This window comes from Danio rerio, chromosome 24 (genome assembly GCF_049306965.1).
Source record: "Danio rerio strain Tuebingen ecotype United States chromosome 24, GRCz12tu, whole genome shotgun sequence".
NCBI lineage: Eukaryota > Metazoa > Chordata > Actinopteri > Cypriniformes > Danionidae > Danio > Danio rerio.
The window spans coordinates 29,664,205-29,684,694 of record NC_133199.1 but is presented as its reverse complement, the minus strand read 5'-3'; the positions used below and the strand labels follow the sequence as shown (position 1 = coordinate 29,684,694).

Below are 20,490 nucleotides of genomic sequence, written 5' to 3'. Positions count from 1 at the left end.
AGCTTAAGATCTTTTTTGGTGAGTTTTGATGGCTGCATCTCTCTGATTGGCTACATTTTCTGTCCATCATCATGGGTAATGTAGTTTTCTTGCCCCCCATAAAATTATTATTTTAAAATGTATTTAATTATATAATATAATAATATACACAGTTAGGTTAATTTCCTTATTAAAACACTGATAGGGTTTATTCTGCAGAATCCTGTCTGACTATATACTACCTTTACATGTTTTTATAATTTTTTTACTTTGAACAGAGGCGGCGTGGTGGTGCAGTGGGTAGCATTGTCGCCTCACAGCAAGAAGTTCACTGGTTTAAGCCTCGGCTGGGTCAGTTGGCATTTCTGTGTGGAGTTTGCATGTTCTCCCCTTTTTTGTGTGGGTTTACTTCAGGTTCTCCCGTTTCCCCCACAAGTGCAAAGACATGTGCTATTCTCCTTATTCTTCGCATATGAGTGGGTGCAGTCATCTGAATGCTTTTGGCTCAAGACTTCCGGTCTTATTCACTTCTATTCCGTTTTATAATTCTGCTTTGTCTGTATAATCATGCAAACACTTGTTTGCAGAGCGTTTTCTTTTGTTTGTTTTTTTAGTAATTTCTCCCATTGGGAACTGAATCAAAAGTTCTAAAACAATCGCAAAAACAAGCTCACTTCTGCATTGAAGAATAAGGTCAATAGGTGAATTGGGTAGGCTAAAATTGTCCGTAGTGAATGTGTGTGTGTGGGTGTTTCCCAGTGATGGGTTGCAGCTGGAAGGGCATTTGCTGCATAAAACATACGCTGGATAAGTTGGCGGTTAATTTCGCTGAGGCGACTTTAAACAGAAGTTAAAATCAACAAGTAGATTTTAGAAATTTGTTTCATCGAGTCATCAATATAAAGGTTTGAAAAATTTTATTTTCTTTCTTTATTTGATTTTGATTTATTTATTTAGCATACAGGCACCAAATCAGGATTTTTAAAAACTACTAAAAATGTTGTATGCTAGGCCAGTATGTGGCCTGTCGCTTTGTTAAAAAAATTAATTAATTAATTAAGGGGCGAAGGTAGGTAGTGCTGTAGTTTCTTGTTGTTCACCACTGTTTTTTCGGTTGTCAAGTACTCCCACTTGCCCATAGACTGAACATGTCATATGCAGTTTTTGTACACAAAGTTTTCAAACAACAGTTAATGTGTAAGTGAGTCCCACTTTATATTAGGTGGCCTTGTACTTGCATTTAAAATAGATACAATGTACATACTGTGTTTATAATGTATTGCAGAACACTTTTGGTGCTCTTGAGGTGGGTTACAGGTAGGGTTAGTAGCAGTTTGGGGGTACTGGTAGGTTTGAGGGTGGGTAAGCTATAAGGCAGGGGTCACCAAACTTGTTCCTGGAGGGCCAGTATCCTGCAGATTTTAGCTCCAACCCTAATCAAACACACCTGAACAAGCTAATCAAGGTCTTACTAGGTATATTTGAAACAATCAGGCAGGTGTGTTAAGGCAAGTTGGAGCTAAACCTTGCAGGGACCTCCAGGACCGAGATTGGTGACCCCTGCTATAAGGGATGGTTAACAGTGTAATTAAAGATGTAATCACATGAAGGTATTTAATCAATAAGTAGAATGTAAAGACATGTATTTAGACAATTCGTACATTGTGAAAAATAATTAAACTATATTAGTAAAGGAAACCTAATATAAAGTGGGACCTGTAAAAGAATGGTCAAAGCAAATAAACATTTCCATTTTATTTGAGATGCAACATGCCAACAGTTGCATTCGTATAAATAGAACATATCAGACTGCCGAATTCCAGTAACTGACCAATCAGAAACAGGCTTTGCACAAAGCAGTAATAATAATAATCAGCAATATATGATTAACTGCAGCATTCACAAGCAGGTGCATTGATTTTTCACCTTGTTATTTAGATGCCTGACTTGTTATTTAAATCCTGGAGGTTTGCACAGCCATGCGCATTCACCACAGTGTGGTTGGCAGACTGGAGGAGTTATTGTTTGTTTGTTTGCTCATTAGTTCTCATGCTGTCAGCTGACTGAGGAGCCAACACTTACTCGAATCACTGACAACAGCAGAAACCAGATCAGTTAGTCTCATTTCTTTATAAATACTCCTCATATTCAGCAGATTAAATCCAAATTTCTTTTCATGTTTGTCTTTGCTAGTCCATAATCTCATTTTTAAAAGATTTAGATGTTAAATAAGATGAAAAATGAAAGAAACAAATCCTCTGAATTCATTTATTCATTCATTTGTATAGAATGCAGAGACATGTATACATTTTTTTTGCTTCATATATTATTTATAAGCTCGAAAAATATATCCATACACCATGCACAATAAATTATACACTAAACAATTGAAAAGAATACAAAAACATGTAAATAAACAAATGACTCAAATCTTAAAAAACAAACACCAACATCGATTTTATCGAAGTGAGAGTGCTGTTGAACATACTCTGAAATTATACCTAACCGTTTAATTTTCAACAAAGGCATGATCACTTATTGCAATGAAAAGCGAGTTAATGCTGATGTGAGAAAACCCCTTCCCCAAAATAACATTCAGTCTGTCCTTTTATGATTATGTTTTATGCCTCTGTATCTACACATACCCTGTCAGTGCCGATGAACTATTCAAGATCAGACGATAACATCGTTCAGAGTAACAAATATTCATACTGTATATAAAAAAATACAAATATTGATTTCGGTAAAAACAAGCGTGCCTGGGTTTAAAAGAGGTGGAAACACCCGCAATGGCACAAAGAGAAAAGTTCATGCAAAGAGAACCATATACTGTATATTAATCTATACACAACGCCAAATTAACAGAAAAAAAGTCATAGAAAAGACGCAATAAATCAAACAAGAAGTTATTCTCCTTCTCATTTTCCCATCATTGCAAGTCATTCTTCAGATCTTCCTTGCTGGCGTTGAGTTGGCTCTATTTTGGGTATATGATCAGTCAAGGATTGAAAATGGAATGGATGTGGAGGAAGTGAATAAAACCTGTAATCAATCTTGCCTCGATTACGTACATCATCCCATTTCCATGCGATATAGAAATATAGCTTATTTCTCTGGAAAGACAGTCAAGTTGTGCATCGGGTGCTGATCTGGACAGCTCCCTTGAACGAGCAGCTCAAACTGTGATAGGCGCCTATGAATCGGGGCGTCTGTATTGTTGATGGGATGAAATCTCACAGCCAAATCCACAGCTTCTACAAGACACGGGGCTAAATGAGCAGAAATCTTGGGCAGCTTTCTTCACAGCAGTGGTTCGGGTTGGGTTTTGGTTGGAGAGTGGCCAGCAGCTTAGAATCTTGCTTCTTAACCCATCATCCAGAGCGGCTCTTTATCCTTCGTCCTGTACTCGTACACTGAATCATCATCTTCACCTCTCGTTCACATGCACAGGCGACAAGTGCTTCAAACCGGTGATTAAAAGAAAAGGTTGACGAGGTATAATGGTTCAAGTTTACACGCCGGGTGATGACTTGTCTGTCATCCCTTTGAGAACTTCATCTATTCGGTCATCCTCAATGACCACTGCAAAGAAAAGGGTGTACAGTTTTACATTAGTGCTTATTAAATTGTAAGCACAAAGAGAGGAAATTTTATTTATAATATTGAGAGCTTTTAAAAAATACATTTAATAGAGAATATATGAAACAAATACTGAAGGTGGAATTGAAAAGTGTGCTGCAATATAACTATCACATTCAAGACAGTGCATGCGTGTTTACTGTAATCTAATATTAAACATAGTTTGTTAAATTTGTGTATTTATGGGACCAATCGTTAAATCCGAAATATTCCGGAGGTCTCTGGGTGTAAATTCAAAATTCATACAAAACATTCATCAATACATTCATATCTTGATATTCATATTATAGAGTAGCCTACATTTTGATAGTTGACGTCTGTTGTATTATTTAGCAGATAGTATATGCTTAACGAATGTTATTGTTTGTGTATTCTGTCGATTGTTTGTATAGTCTGTCGTGTTTATTAGACAAAGTAATTGCAGTTTTGATATGTAATTTGCATAAGTTATCTTATATCTCGCTGCGAATGCTTACCGTGTTTTGCCCTGCCGATCTGCCCGAGTTTGGGTGGCCTTTTGGACTGTGATGTTCCGAAGAAAGAGTTCGTGTCTTGCAGTCTACAGCTGAAGGAGATCTGACTGACTTCACTGTCCGCCCCGTAGCCGTTCATCTTCCCTTCGTTGTATGGCAGCACTTCAGACATGGCTATATACTCTAATTCCCAGCAATGTGGTGAAGAAAAAAACGAATATTATTATGAATAATTACTTGAATGACTACTTTTCCCACAGTGTCGTGCAATAAAGTCCAGCTAAGAGTCTGGAGAATAACTAACAGCAGGTCCAGTCGTGCTGTTCTTCTCCTTTGGCCAAGCCGTCGGTTGTACTGGAGAGACAGGAGTGGTGCGTCCGCTCCAGACAAGCTCTGGTGAGAAATGCTGGGAGATCCCGAAGCCATAAAGGAAACCCAGACGGAAAAGTGAAGTCATCCATCCGGGTTTGAAGGGGGAGGGAACGGGGGGAAATAATTAAATAAAAATGTGCAAGAGAAAAACAATGGCGATACAATTGGCGTTTTGCCACGTTCTATAGGCACTTTCTATTTTATCACTAGAAACCCGACAAATATAGTCTAGTATTAGTTACAATTTCAATTTATTTCAATAGTGATTAAGCCTATCTGTTGTTTTTTTTTCTAGTCACGTTTATTGTTTTGCCAGTCACAGCCGTGTAAAGTACTAAATGTATTGTTTTGGTGTTAAACATTGTTTAACCATTATGTAGAAAACTAAACAAACAGAAATGTATTATATCAGATGAATACCACTCTTATAGCCACAGTTTTACCACCAAAACATGTAAAAACTGTTTTTTAATAGGCAATTAAACCATGATTTTGATTACTGTAATAATCAGTTTTTTGTCTATACTTGTACCAAACTTCTGTCTGTTATAGACATATTCCAGATTTACAGCCATGGAAATAACTATACCTCGTTTTTTTATTTTCTGTTCTTTTCTTGTAAATTTTAACATTTGAAAATGTTTACCACCAATTTTACCACTGAAATATGAATAAACTGTTGTTAGTATAGCAATTAAACGATTGTTGATTTGCAGTAAACTGTAGGCGAATAATATTTTTTTGCTCTATTTGTATACCTTTGGTTTGTCATAGACATATTCCAGATTTAAAGTAACCAAGGAAATAACTCGTGTTTTTTTTTTTTCTTTTCTGTTCTTTTCTTGTTAATTTCAACATTTCAATACCACCAAATGTACCACCATATGTTAAAACTGTTGTTAATAGGCAATTAAACTATTGTTGTTTGTGGTTAATAATAATCATTTGTTTTTGACTCTATTTGTATTAAACTTTTGTTTGTTATATACATATTCCAGATTTACAAGTAGCTATTAAAATTACTATATCTCAGTTTTTTTATTTTTTATTTTCTGTTTTTTTTTTTTTTTGTCAGTTTTAACATTTCAATATAAATGTTTACCGCCGATTTTACCACCAAATATGTTTAAACTGTTGTTAGTATGGCAATTAAACCATATGGTTTATTTGGGGTTAACTGCAATAATAGTTTTTTTGGCTCCATTTTTACCAATTTTTTGTTTGTTATAGACATATTCCAGATTTTGAAATAACTATACCTCATGTTTTTTTTCTTTTCTGGTCCACGTTTTTTCAAATGTACCACCAAAATATGTTTAAACTGTTGTATAGTAATTAAACCATTGTCAATTTGGGGTTAACTACAAAAATCTTTTTATTTATTTTATTTTATTTTAAATTTTTGCTTTATTTGTTAATTCCAACATTTCAATGAAAAATTGGCAAAATGTTCAAAAGCTACTCGCCATCCTTTATTGTCTGTTTGCTTGTTTAAAAACCTTGAGTTATCTTTTGTCTCCCTCTGCTGGCTTTTCAAAGACATCCTGAAACTTGCACAGGATTAATGCTTCATGACTATATAAAAAACTGTGTTGAAACATAACAATCCAACTCTCTTCCACAGTCCAACTCTTGTCATTCAGTGCAGATGGCTTCCAACAGATCTCACTTTTGCCTGAAAGACATTTGGTCTTTGCAAACACATTTTGTTTCGGTGACAGGTGCCAGCTCTAAGATCAATTCTGGAATGTTGTTGATCCATTTTTAGACTCCTACATGTGAACAAAAGTAGAGAGCTGAGCGATTGGCATCTCACAGCTGATGAGGAGTGGTTTGGTTGACTTCTTGGTTTAGATAAGAATGAATGTTTGGAAGAAAATTTGTATGTTTCTTAATTTGTTCACATATTCTGTTCTCCTCAGTTTTGTTGAGCACCCCCTACAGTCCCTGTGGTGCAGCCAGTGGATACTGGAGATTATGTATGTGTGGTTTTTTTCTTCTCTGGATTGATTCCACACCTGTCTATGTCAGTCAAGGGAAAGGCTGGACTGGCACAGCACTAACAGAGATAGGAAGTCATACAACAGTAGGCCATGATGAAAACTGTTCTATTGACGGCGTCCTTGCTTTGCTTCATTTTTCAAGGTAGGACAAGTTAAATTAATATTTCAAATGTTGGGTTTTCTGTCCTGCTGTTTGTCAGCTATTGTTCTGTTGTGCTTTTATAGTATAACAGGTGTATAGTGAGTTATAGGACTTTTTCTATAAATCAATTTAAATTTAATTTAAAATATAATTAAAATCAATTTAAAATTAGAGCTTTTTTACACTTTGGTTTACATGTGACTCATTTATATATTTGAAATGTGTTTGGAAGCAAATATTAATAAAATAAATCCGTTTTACATAATATGTTATGTAAAATACTCAATCTGAAGATTATCACTATAATTTTTTTATGATGTCTGTGAAATACAAATTAGTTTTCCAGGAGTATGACATTAAGGTATTTCTACTGTAGATCAGTGTTGGTCAACAATATCTAACTGTTAAAGACTTATTTGTGTGTCAAAATTAGAGTTATACCCATAGTAGATCTTGAAATAGGTCTGACTTGCAGTGTGTTTTGCAGAATGTTGTGGCCGAAATGAAGAGGAGCGCCTCATCAATTATCTTTTTAAGGAGCGTGGCTACAACAAAGAGCTTCGGCCGGTCCAAAATAAAGATGAAACTGTAGATATTTACCTGGCTCTGACACTTTCTAATCTCATTTCCTTGGTGAGTGCTTAATATTGCTAATGTAGTGAGATAAAGTGAGATATTAAAGGGATAATTCACCCCAAAGTTGAAACGTACTCACTATTTAATCAACCTCAAGTGGTTCCAAATCATTATGAGTTTGTTTCTTCTGTTGAATGCTAAAAATATTTTGAAGAAAGCTAAAAAAAACCCAAATTTTTTACTTTTATAGTAGGAAAAAACAATTACTATGGAAGTCAATGGTTACCAGTTTCCAGCTTTTTACAAAATATCTTCTTTTGAGTTCAACAGAAGAAAGAAAGTCGGACAGTTTTTGGAACAAGTAAAGAGTGAGTAAATGATGACAGATTTTAAGTTTTAGGTGAACCACCCCTTTAAAAGCAAGACATATTAGTATTTACTATTTTAATACTGCAATATTGTGCAGATGCAGTTGTTACCATTCTAACAAAATAGTTTTTCCATGACAGAAAGAGGTTGATGAAACATTGCTTACAAATGTGTGGATGGAGCATGTAAGTAAACTATTTTATTTTCTACATATTATTTTAACCATAAAATGAATAACTGACACACCAAAGTGATTTCAGACACACAACATGATTTCTGTGTATATAAAATTGCCTTTGCAAATGTAATTGTATGCAAACACCAAAATGGAACATCCTATCTTTACTTATACATACATTTAATGCATATTTACTTCAATGTGTGTTTAAGGGCTGGAAAGATCATAGGCTTACCTGGAATGAATCAGAGTATGACATTCCTGTCCTGCGACTGCCACCAAGTATGGTGTGGTTACCAGAAATTGTTCTGGAAAACAAGTATGCTACCATTCTTTGATTAAATATACATTTATTTTTAATAAAATATGTTCAGTTACATTTATTTTTGACATATTTGTTTCTTTTAAACAGCAATGATGCCCAGTTTCAGGTGGCCTATTACTGTAACGTGCTGATTTATTCCAGTGGAGATATGTACTGGTTGCCTCCAGCTATATTTCGGAGCTCCTGCTCTATAAATGTCAACTACTTCCCTTTTGATTGGCAGAACTGCTCACTGAAGTTCAGGTACTTTTCCACATTAAAGGGGTAGTTCACCCAAAAACGAATATTAACTCATTATTTACTCACCCTCAAGGGTTTCCAAATTATTATGATTTTTAGTTTTATTCTGTTGAACACTAAAACCTGAAAACTTGTTGACTTACATTGTAGAAAAATCAAATACTATGAAAGTCAATGGTCACAGGTTTCCAACATTTTCCAAAATATCTTCTTTTGTGTTCAACAGAAGAAAGAAACTCATAAAAAGGTGTGAGTAGATGAAGATATTTTATAAATAATTGACTATTTACTTTACTATATCTTACTATTTATTTCAGTTTTGGGTGAACTAACCCTGTTGTATGAATTACATATGTAATACACATATGTGTATTTGTTGCCTTATTTGAGCCCCATAATGCTTAATCTATTATTTTTTAGCTCGTTAACTTACAACGCTAAAGAGATTAGCTTAAATCTGAAAATGGAGCAGGAAAATACAACATACTACAAGGTGGAATGGATCATCATTGATCCTGAAGGATTCACAGGTGAGCTCTGACATGAGGGTTTTCTATTTCTTTCATATCATCCTACTATAACATTTATTTATTTCTGCAGAAAATGGTGAGTGGGAAATTGTCCACAAGCCTGCCAGGAGGAACATTTATAAAAGCATCCCGAAAGAAAGCAACAAGCACCAGGATATCACCTTTTACCTGATCATTAAGCGTAAGCCGCTGTTCTACATTGTCAACATAATCATTCCCTGTGTGCTCATCTCTTTCTTGGCCTCGCTCGTCTATTACCTGCCTGCTGACAGTAAGTGGTCCTCCATTTATTGCATTTTTAAGTCTTTAGATAACACAGACAAATCATTAAAGATAAAAGCAAAAGAAGCAGTACTTTTGTGTTAAAATGATTGTGTCACAAGATGATGCTGTAACTTTTTTTGACAATTTTCAGGTGGAGAGAAGATGACGCTCTCAATCTCTGTGCTTCTGGCTCAGTCTGTGTTCCTGCTGCTGATTTCACAGCGTCTGCCTGAGACGTCTATGGCTGTTCCTTTAATTGTCAAGTATGCTGGAATATTAATTATTTAAATTGTTGCAAGTTCTTGAATCTGATTGGCTAACAGCCGTGCAACATTTGACACGTTTTAGACCCTCTGTGGTTGGTTTTTATTTTTTATTTACACAATTATGCTGTCAAATTGTTGTACAGTAAAAAAGCAATATCACATGAGTAGCACTGCAATATTGCTGTATATCAGCACTGCTGTGATATGTGCTGTAGTAAATCATCATATTACTTATATATATTTAATCATATATTTATTTATTTTTCTTTTTTTTAAGTAAACTATACAGAACAACATTAGAACTAAGCCACAAACTAAAGTAAAACATACAAAGTAGATAAAAATAAATAAATCAAATAATAATAATAAATAAATAAAAAGTGAGGAGATACACAGGATAAACAAATGGGGAAAACTATTTTGTCAAATCAAATAATGTGTTACTGTTTTTATATAATTTAATCATATATATTTTCATAGGAATGTTGCTTTTACAGTCTGGAATCATAAAAAGGACTAGACTAAAGTACTCATTGAAAAAAACAGCTTTAAAGTACAAGTTGTTGTTGTTAAAAATAGTAATAATAAATGTTTTTGTATTTGACAGGTATCTGATGTTTATCATGGTGTTGGTCACTGTGGTGGTGTTGAATTGTGTCATTGTGTTGAACCTGCATTTTCGGACGCCCAGCACACACGTCATGACGGAATGGACCAAAGAGGTTAGACTCTCACTTGTTTGTAGAATAAAAATTAATAAATTGCGCAAGTCATCACAGTGGAAAACATTGCATTTTAATGATGGTGTCAAACGGTATAAATATAAGAAACAAAACACAAAAAAAGTGAAATTATGCATGAAAATAAGCTGATTCGAATATTAACTTGATTGAATAGGTGTTATCAGTGATTATCAGTTGATAGATATGGGCCAGTAGGGGCCTTCTGCACCTACTGGTAGGCTCAGAAGGCTATCATCAATCAACATACTATACATCACATATGGCTGATGGGTACTGCTGCCAAATTATATATATATATATATATATATATATATATATATATATATATATATATATATATATATATATATATATATATATATATATATATTAATAAATTTCCCATTAATTGTATTTTATTAATGTCTACCAATACCCAACGCTAAACCCAACCATCACAGTAATGTAAAACAGATCTGGTCCTCTTGTAGTATAGCTGATTAACCATGTAAATGGATGAAAACAGCCTTCTGAGACTACCAGTAGGTGCAGAAGGCCCCTACAGGCCCATATCTATCAGCTGATAATGGCCATTCAATCAGTTATAACATTCAAAGCGGATTTTGCTGGTTACCCTTTGCTAGTAAGTAAATAAGTCATGCTTAGCAAAGGCAAAAGTGCATAGTGTTTCATTACAAAGTCACAACTACAGTTTGTTCAGCAAAAAAAACAACCACTTATGAGTTTTTGTCTTGTTTCTAGTCCAAATATGTAAGATGCATTTTAAAAAATAAAATTAAAAAAATAATCTTTTGTGTTTGGTTATAAGTTGTCAGAATTAAGTGAGTTTGTCCTTAAAGTTTGTTGAGTTTGTCTATCTGTGTTCTGAATAATTTTGAGATATTGAGCTTCAAAGTTTTTGCATTCCATAGCAAACAGTACGTGTGTAACATTTGTTTTTTTAAATAAAAAGTCTTAAAATGTACACAGCTTATAAAAAAACATCCCATAATGTAAATAAGTTGTCATGTAATAAGAATATGTCAATAACTCAATTTTGACAAAAATGTCAGATAGAACTTTATAATTCCAAGATCACGATTTGTAGATCCATGTAAATCTTACCCTTTTGACAGTTCAGTTTGACAATCTGTTTGTACAATTGTACAGATGTGCAAATTAAATATCAACATTTGAGCCAATATCACCATTATCAGAGAAAGCGTTCCAATGAAAATACAATTTCAGTACAATTTCTTATTTAATTCAATGTGTTACTTGCTGTTGTGTTTATAATTATTTATGATTATAATTAATATAATCAAACTTATCAATAGTGGTATTTATGTGATTTTTATGTGAAACTTGACACTGACTCTGCTTCTTTTACTTGTTAATATATTGTGCAAAAGAGCCTTACTATACTATACAATACTATACATAAGATGGTTTTATTTATTTTGTCTGCTGCAGTTCTTTTTGGAGCGTCTTCCTCGTCTCCTGCACATGTCCCTTCCAGTCGAAGACCAACCGGTCCCAGAATCAGCACTGCCCCGGCGCTCCAGCTCATTAGGATACATCGCCCAGGCTGAGGAGTATTACAGTGTTAAATCCCGCAGCGAGCTGATGTTCGAGAAGCAGTCGGAAAGGCATGGTTTGGCCGCTCGTCCCACTCCCAAAGCCAGTCAGTCTCACATTATGATGCTCAGTGTTTGAGTGTGTTCAAGTGTTATCACACAGCGCCATTAAAAGTGTTGATTCTCCACAGCGTACACATCCAGTAATGACTCTGAGGTGTCGGAACAGCTGTACAATGAGATGAAGCCAGCTGTAGAAGGAGCCAATTACATTGTTAAGCACATGCACGACAAAAATGACTATAATGAGGTAAGGAGACAATTATATTTGGTAAAACACCTCACTGGAGGTTATTCACTCTTTTAGCCTTATAAAGACCTGAAGTAATTAATTAAGTGATTTTTTTTTTTAAACCAAGAGGATATAATATGAATATCAATCAACATATTGATTAGATGATTGATATATTTTATATTTAATTAATATATTTTAATAATTACTTATTGTATAATTGTATTGTACGTTATAAATACATAGCAAATTGTTCTCTCTATGTAAAGAGTAGAATATTAGTTTCTTCTCTAAACGTAATTTAAAGAAAACATTTCATATATGTGTTAAAGTATTGAAATGTTAAATTGAATTATTAATATATAATATCCTATTTATTATAGACGTATGTTTTTTATATAAACTCACCGGCCATTTTATTAGGTACACCTTACTAGGACCCCCTTTTGCCTTCAGTACTGCCCTAATCTTTAATGGCATAGATTCAACAAGATACTGGAAATACTCCTCATAGATTTTGATCAATATTGACATGATAGCCTCACACAGTTGCTGCAGATCCATGATGCGAATGTTCCATTCCACCACATCCCAAAGTGCTCTATTGATTGAAATCTGGTGACTGTGGAGGCCATCTGTGTGCAGTGAACTCATTATCATGTTCAAGAAACCAGACTGAGATGATTCGTGCTTTATGACATGGTGCGTTATCCTGCTGGATGTAGCCATCAGAAGATGGGTACATAGACTGTGGTGTAGACACGATGCTTAGTTGGTACAAAGGGGCCCAAAGTGTACCAAGAAAACATCCCCCTCAACCGTTGATACAAGGCAAGATGGATCCACGTTTTTATGTTGTTGATACCAAATTCTGACCCTACCATTCGAATGTCTCAGCAGAAATCGAGACTCATCAGACCAGGCAATGTTTTTCCAATCTTCTATTGTCCAATTTTGGTGAGCCTGCAAGAATTGTGGCCTCAGTTTCCTGTTCCTAGCTGATAGGAGTGACACCCGGTGTGGGCTTCTGCTGCTGTAGCCCATCCGCCTAACGGCTTGATGAGTTGTACATTCAGAGATGCTATTCTGCATACCTATTGAGTGTAACGAGAGGTCATTTGAGTTACTGTTGCCTTTCTATCAGCTCGAACCAGTCTGGCCATTTTCCTCTGACCTCTGGCATCAGCAAGGCATTTGTGCACTCAGAACTGCAGCTCACTGGATATTTTCTCTTTTTCGGACCATTCTGTGTAAACCCTAGAGATGGTTGTGCATGAAAATCCCAGTAGATCAGCAGTTTCTGAAATACTCAGACCAGCCAGTCTGGCACCAACAACCATGCCACATACAAAGTCCCTTAAATCACATTTCCTCCACATTTTGATGCTCAGTTTGAACTGCAGCAGATCGTCTTGACCATGACTACATGCCTAAATGCGTTGAGTTGCTGCCACCTGATTGGAAATTTGCGTTAAGGAGCAGTTGGACAGGTTTACCTAAAACAGTGGCTGGTGAGTGTATGTGCATACAAAGTTAAAGACAAAATGTGTATTCCTCCTTTAAGTTTTTTATTCTTTTTCAAATATTTTCCAAGTGATATTTAAGGAATTAAGCATTTACTGCATTTACTATATATTTTTTTTCTTCTGGAGAAAGTCTTATTGCTTTTAGTGTGCCAGAAATAAACTTTTTTTTTTATCATTTAAACAATATATTAGCCCCTTTCTTTCTTATTTTTTTCGAATGACTACAGAAAAACAGAAGAAAAAAGTTCATAGAAATTAGTTGTGTAAATCCCCACGTTAAACAGGATTAGAGAAATATAAATAAAATAAATTAGTAGAAATTATTATTGCATAATTAAAAGGGATAATAATTTTGACTTCAACTGTATATGTACATTAATGCATTGTATCATTTGCAATATAAATATAAAAGTATTAAGCTAAAATTATAATCCATATGCACTCTTTCTCAGGAAAAGGACAACTGGAGCGGGATTGCCAGGACTGTGGACAGGCTCTGCTTCTACGTGGTCACTCCAGTTATGATGATAGGAACCATTTGCATCTTCCTGATGGCCAATTACAATCAGCCACCAGCGTTGCCTTTCCAGGGAGACCCCTTCTCCTATACTGAAGAAAACAGGCGCTATTTGTGACCTTTCATAATAACACAGAAATAGCATAAAGCATATTCTGACAGCAATATAAAGCATGAATATGAATTATCCTTGATTTTCGCTGTTTATGCAGGCTTGATTACTAATATTATGTAGGTATGTATGTTTAATAAGTGTGCTGTGAGAAGAGGCAATAAAGTAATATTGCCTTCCTTTTCCTCCTGGGTGTAATTGTTGTTTGAGGGAAGTAAATAATCAAGAACAGAAATGTTTTTCCCCTCAGTCTTATTTGCTGTGTTGTTATTGCAGAACAATCTCACAGGACATATCCATCGAGAGGATCCTGGACATGTGAGGGAAGTACAACCAATGACTTTAAATGATAGAGTTTTAAATAGCTCAGCTCACAAACCAGATTGTAAGAGCTTGTCTGTTATGCGATTTTACAGTTAAAGTCTACAGTTAAAGAATTATTAGCCCCCTCTGTATATTTTTTTCTCCAATTTATGTTTAACGGAAATACTTTTTCAATACATTTCTGAACATAACTTGTTTTAATAACTTGGAATAGTTTGTATAATGATGATTTGTCTGTAGACAATCGAAAAAAAAAATATATATATACATATATATATATATAAAATAAAAACCTCTTTTATTCTAGCCGAAATAAAACAAACAACACTTTCTCCAGAGGAAAAAAAATATTATCGGAAATACTAGGAAAAATTACTTGCTCTGTTAAACATAATTTGGGAAATATTTTAAAAAGAAAAAAAAAATCAAAGAGGGGCTAATAATTTTGACTTCAGCTGTATAAATAAATCAGAAATACTGCACTGCAATGTCTCACCGCTAGGGTTTAGTATTGCACTCTGAATGTGTTCATCAGCATCCAACCCTTCATAATTAACGCTGTATTGTTGTTGAAGAGCTTAAGATATTATACAGCTCCACGGGGATAGGAGTGAAGCGACTGGAGTGAAAAATATAGATGTTTGATTATGCAAATTGTAAGAGACCGCAGTTGATTGATTCAACCTTTAGGTCTAAATCACATCCTGTTATTACAGCACATTAATCTTTGATGGAGGAAATAAGTAGGAGAAACAATACAGACTGGAACTGACCCATGCAAATGGTTTATGTGATTGCCCAGGTGTTGCTACTGTATGTGGTTACTAGTGTACTGGGTGGTTGCTATTTACTCCCTCTTGGCAGAAAATCCCACTTTTCCTTCCTCTTAAGTGAAAAGAGGAATTATTATTTCTCCTAATAAGCTAAGTTATGGTACTCATATAAATAATTTTCCTAAAAGAGGTTTTCTCAGTGTTGCCATAGAACGGGGGTGCCCAAGCTTGCTTCTTTTATTCTTTAAGTTATGCTAGCTGTTTTAAGTCAGTTTACCTTTACCTTTACCATAGGGTTAATTTGATTCAGCTTAAAATTGTAAGGCAAACAGTATTTTTTATTTTATCATTTTTTTTACAGTGTAGATGTACTAAAAACTTCCGACCCTCCAGGACCAAGTTTGGACACCCCTAATACAAAAGCTTCCAGGCATGTGTGTTTAAGGATGTTGGAGCTTATCAGGACATCGGCCCTCCAGGACCGAGTTTGGGCACCCCTGCCACAGAACCATCTGTGTTCATTAAAAAAAAAAAAAAAAAACTTTTTTGTTTGTGTTAAAATATTTGAATAATCTAAATGACCTTTTGTGCAACTGTTGAATGTACACAACAATAGCGATCCTGCTGTTCAAATTGTGCAACCTGAAAATATGATTAAAATAAACATGTTCGTTTTGCAAAAACTACACACTTTTCTGTTGTTTGTCCAGCTTAAACCAGGCTGGTCAAGCTGATTTTAGCTGGTTCTAGTCATTTTCCACCCTGACCAGCTAAAACCAGGCTGGAAATGGCTGGAAACCAGCCTAAAAAAAAGGCCAAAACAACACTAAAACAGGGCTGGTCGACCAGCTAAAACCTTAAGCTGTTTTTTTTTCCAGCAGGGGATAATTAATATTTTTACAGGTTTACATTTTTTAATTAAAAGGAAATTTGCAATATTTGTTTTAAATCATTATGCATAAAATATTGTAAAAGTAATTTCAAAAGATAAAAGCCACTTAAAATATTAAAAATTCAGACGAGAACTTTTCCTGAACCCATGTTCATACCAATCCACAAAACCAAAACAAAACCCAAAAACGTTTTCACATGCCAGACCAATAGATGGCGATCTAATTTTATAAAGAAATCTACACGTGTAACGTCCTTCTACCTGTGTTGTGCAAGTTGTCAAATACTTTCACATTTGTTTCTGTCAAAATGTTCTAGTTACCAAAAGCGAACTACAAATGGTAAGTAATAAACTCACAGTGTATGCATGTCACAGGATAGACTTACCAACATCCCTGTTTTCACAAAATTATATTTTTGTTGGTTACACGAAGAATAACTTTTTCAATGAACTTTTAATCTCATTATTTAAGTTGTTGTCAAGTATATTTAGAGCAAAAATGCATGAAACTCCTTTATTGTTTTTGTTCATTGATTTTCTGACAACAGTGTCAAATGTTACCTTAGAAAAAAATAGTAATACCTCGTCACAAAATTAGCACTGCTTCCTTATCATCACACAATCTTGTCATTTATGTAAGCTGCAGCCTGGAGTCCTTAATAAACTCTGATGTTCATTATCTTTTTAAAAGAGCCTGCAAAAAAGACCAAGCCTCAGTTAGGAAGCCATGCTGTCGTCTCTAGAGTGTCTTTGCCCCATTTAGATGAAATGAGGATTTTCCCGCCATTACAGTCCAAGGCCCTTCCCTCCAGCTCAACCCTCACTGAAGTTGTGGAATGAATAATTAATAGTCCACATGTCGTGAGTTATTAAGTGAAAATAACTCAGCGCTCTGTCGTGTTTGGAAAATGATCTGGAAGATGATAGTAACGCTGATCGATCGACTCCTAAAAACCTTGAAACCTTGTTACTGTGCTCCACACAAATTGACCTTGAGATTGGATCTGAAATCTAAACTGGAGATTAATTCGGAGTTGTTGATGGCGAGGGGCTGAAGAATGGGATCTATATCCCCACCACAGGGACCCCAGATTCTCTAGACATTTGCCCATTGGTCTTGATAGAATGGCTAAATGGCCTGCAATCACTCTATTGGAAAGTGTTTGTTTAGCTTTGTGGAAACGGCCATCCATCAGCAGAGCAGTTATGCTATTATAGTGAGAGAAAGAGAGAGAAAGCTCAGACCAGAGAGACCGATAGCTTTAACATGCCATGTCAAGCAGGCATAGTGACCAGGGAACCCAAAGCGATTCGTCAATCTTTGGTTGAGTAGCAGCTGATGTAGGACACTACTAAAACCATTAATTGTACATTTAGATAGAGCGACAATTAAGAACAATTAAAGTACAATTTGGATAAGTACAATTGGATAAGTACAATTAAAACTGAAGTGGCCATTTGGCTGTTCATTTACCTGACAACTGTATTTTGTGAGGCTGAATGTGCATATTTATTTGAAAAATGTTTTATCTAGCACATAATTATTGTGGCTTGAGAAAGCCAACATACTGTTATACTACATAAACTTCTTCTTTTTAGATTATTTTAAAAACGCATCTCCTCCTTGAGCATTCATACTATGTACAACCACCAAACTAACTCCAAACCTCCAAAATATACTGAATTAAGTTGCTATAGCTTTTCCTGATCCGTTTTCTGAAAACTGTCCCGGAAGAATTGGAAAAGTACCATTGACTAAACATTGGACCAAACTTTGTGAACTCATAACGCCAAACTGTCATACAGACTTGAAGTTCGGCTTTTATTTGGAGAAGAAAAGACATCAGATGTGTCACTTTAGTCACAGCTGATTGGTTCTGTTTGTCTTTGTACTGCATATCTCGGAATGTGGCGTAAGCTATCGTCGCGACAAAATCGATAAAAATCAACGGACCTTTTTAGCCCGAAATCTTTGCTCAAAATCAATGCGAACTTACCAAGGTAAAAACCCAAACTAGCTTTGTGCAACAGGCCTTTGTTCACCATTAACATGTGAAATGTGTCATACAGACTTGAAGTTGGGCTTTTAGTTGGAGAAAAAAAACCAACTACGTTAAAAATTAATGTTTGTTAACTGAATAAACAGAACACAAGTACATCTTATTTAACATAATTTATTTTCATCACCAATTATCATAGTAGAACAGTTTCTCAAGCAGTTTGTCATGCGTTTTAGAAACAGGAGATGGCTTGAGAAACCCATTCTCAAAGACTTACATTTAGTCATTATTTGGATAGCACACATATTTTGAATGCCTTCGGCAGAAATAAAAATTAGTCATTTTAATCTAGATTAATCTAGATTAATTCCAAGATTACAGTAAGATTAATCTAGATAAAAAGTATCTATGCCCACCTAATATATATATATATATATATATATATATATATATATATATATATATATATATATATATATATATATATATGTATATATATATATATATATATATATATATATATATATATATATATATATATATATATATATATATATATGTATATATGTATATATATATGTATGTATATATGTATATATATATATATATATATATATATATATATATATATATATATTTATATATATATATATATATATATATATATATATGTATATATGTATGTATATATGTATGTATGTATGTATGTATATATATATATATATATATATATATATATATATATATATATATATATATATATATGTATGTATGTATATGTATGTATGTATGTTAACCTAATTAACCTAGTTAAGCCTTTAAATGTCACTTTAAACTGTATAGAAGTGTCTTGAAAAATATCTAGTCAAATATTATTTACAGTCATAATAGCAAAGATATATAATCGAGTAAATATATAATAAGTTTTTAGAAATCAGAAAAATATTCTCTCCGTTAAACAAAAATTGGGGAAAAAAATAAGCAAGGGGGCTAATAATTCTGACTTCAACTGTGTTTATACACACACACACACACACACACACACACACACACACACACACACACACACACACACACACACACACCATATTTTAATTATAAATTAGTTTAAAATTTATATATTAAATTATAAGTTAGGACCATAATAGCTGAGATACAATGTGAAAATTCTAAATCTGAGAGTTACAAACCAAATATTTTTAAAATCACCTTGTTGTACAATGACTCATTTAGTGTATTTTTGGTTACTGCCACCGCAACACAAGACTGGCTTTGTGGACTAAACATCCATCACTTTAGTATGATGTGCCCCACAAGATCCATACTATGACTGTATGCCCTATATGTGATTTGATTTTTGTTTGTTGTGTACAAACAGTGGAAAAACTTTGTGTGTAGACAGCATGGAGATGCCGATGGAGCTTCTGTCTTCTATTCCTCTAACAATATCAATCATTCTTCTTTTTTCGAGGAAACTCTTCCAGAATGGCAAAAAGACATGCACTCCCAAACCTCTCAGCTAGTTCTCCGGACACACACAGGTATCTTGGTGCCACACAAACATTTTCCACCCAGCTGTGTTTATTATGGATAAGGAGTCGTGTGGCAGCTGTCAGACAGCACTGCTAACCCACTTCATTTTCCAAAACAGCACACGCTTTTTTTTTATGACATTCTAGAAGAGTAGGAGCTGCATGGATGGGGGAATAAATTTAACGTCTCCAAAACATCTAGGCCGGCAGGAAATAGAAAAAAAAAACCTTGTGCCTCCCACTCAAAAGCAGCAATGCGTTCTGAAGCCGATCGCTCCATCCATCTGGAGGTGTTTGTTTACCACCCTGTTTGCACAGCAAAAACAGCATAAGGAAGCAGCACTGACAGACTCTTTCTATCTGATGTTCCCTCTGCCCATGGGAAGCTGAGTTTTCCCAGGTTTTCATAGCACTTGTCTCAGAGTCAGAACAAAGGACAAGCTTTGATTTTCTGGAAAACTATATCCATATATCACTATAAACATGTGATTATTGCCAGGCTTGTACAGTGTGTGTTAGTAGCATGTGTATTTAAACCTGACAATGAATACGTAACATATAACAGTGATATCAATACTTTTTCTATTTCTTTATGGAACTATAAATGTCTATTTATCGCTCATGTCTCTGGCTGGCCAAAAGGGGGCGCACAAGTCCAAATCTGTTGAATAAAAGTAAAACGGCATGCAAAGACAAAGATTAGTTCAAAAGCAGTTGTGTCTCCACACACAGTTGTCTGAAAAGAGCACATTTAGGGGACAAATATGAAATCAGCCGCTAAAATAGCCCCTGAGCTGGACTGTGCTGCAAGTAAATCTGACAGCTCTAGTTTTCCCTGCTCTGATTCTGTCTGCCTCGTGTGATCAA

General features: G+C 34.6%; 3 protein-coding genes across 15 annotated transcripts in view; 2 read left to right on the top strand and 1 right to left on the bottom strand.

Annotated features, from left to right (window-relative positions):
- Positions 1-2,233: 2,233 nt before the first annotated feature.
- Positions 2,234-4,482, bottom strand: camk2n2 (calcium/calmodulin dependent protein kinase II inhibitor 2). The gene is given in 2 exon segments (NM_001002642.1): positions 2,234-3,561; positions 4,095-4,482. Coding segments are annotated over 2 exon segments (240 nt in total). The 5' UTR covers positions 4,264-4,482; the 3' UTR covers positions 2,234-3,490.
- A 1,795-nt stretch (positions 4,483-6,277) lies between these two features.
- Positions 6,278-14,334, top strand: chrnd (cholinergic receptor, nicotinic, delta (muscle)). Its single transcript, NM_207064.2, is given in 12 exon segments — positions 6,278-6,608; positions 7,096-7,241; positions 7,694-7,738; positions 7,944-8,050; positions 8,144-8,299; positions 8,717-8,826; positions 8,897-9,097; positions 9,242-9,353; positions 9,964-10,078; positions 11,552-11,762; positions 11,847-11,965; positions 13,926-14,334. Coding segments are annotated over 12 exon segments (1,557 nt in total). The 5' UTR covers positions 6,278-6,556; the 3' UTR covers positions 14,109-14,334.
- Positions 14,335-16,345: 2,011 nt separating this feature from the next.
- cnksr2a (connector enhancer of kinase suppressor of Ras 2a) overlaps positions 16,346-20,490 on the top strand; it is a 218,235-nt gene continuing 214,090 nt past the window's right edge. For all 13 annotated transcript variants that reach the window (XR_012399412.1, XM_073940782.1, XM_073940798.1 and 10 more), the window contains exons 1-2: positions 16,346-16,431; positions 19,563-19,632. Coding sequence is in view for 12 of the 13 variants with exons in the window: in XM_073940782.1 (XP_073796883.1) it covers positions 16,429-16,431; positions 19,563-19,632 (73 nt within the window). In the remaining variant the exon portion in view is untranslated. The remainder of the gene's footprint in view (positions 16,432-19,562; positions 19,633-20,490) is intronic.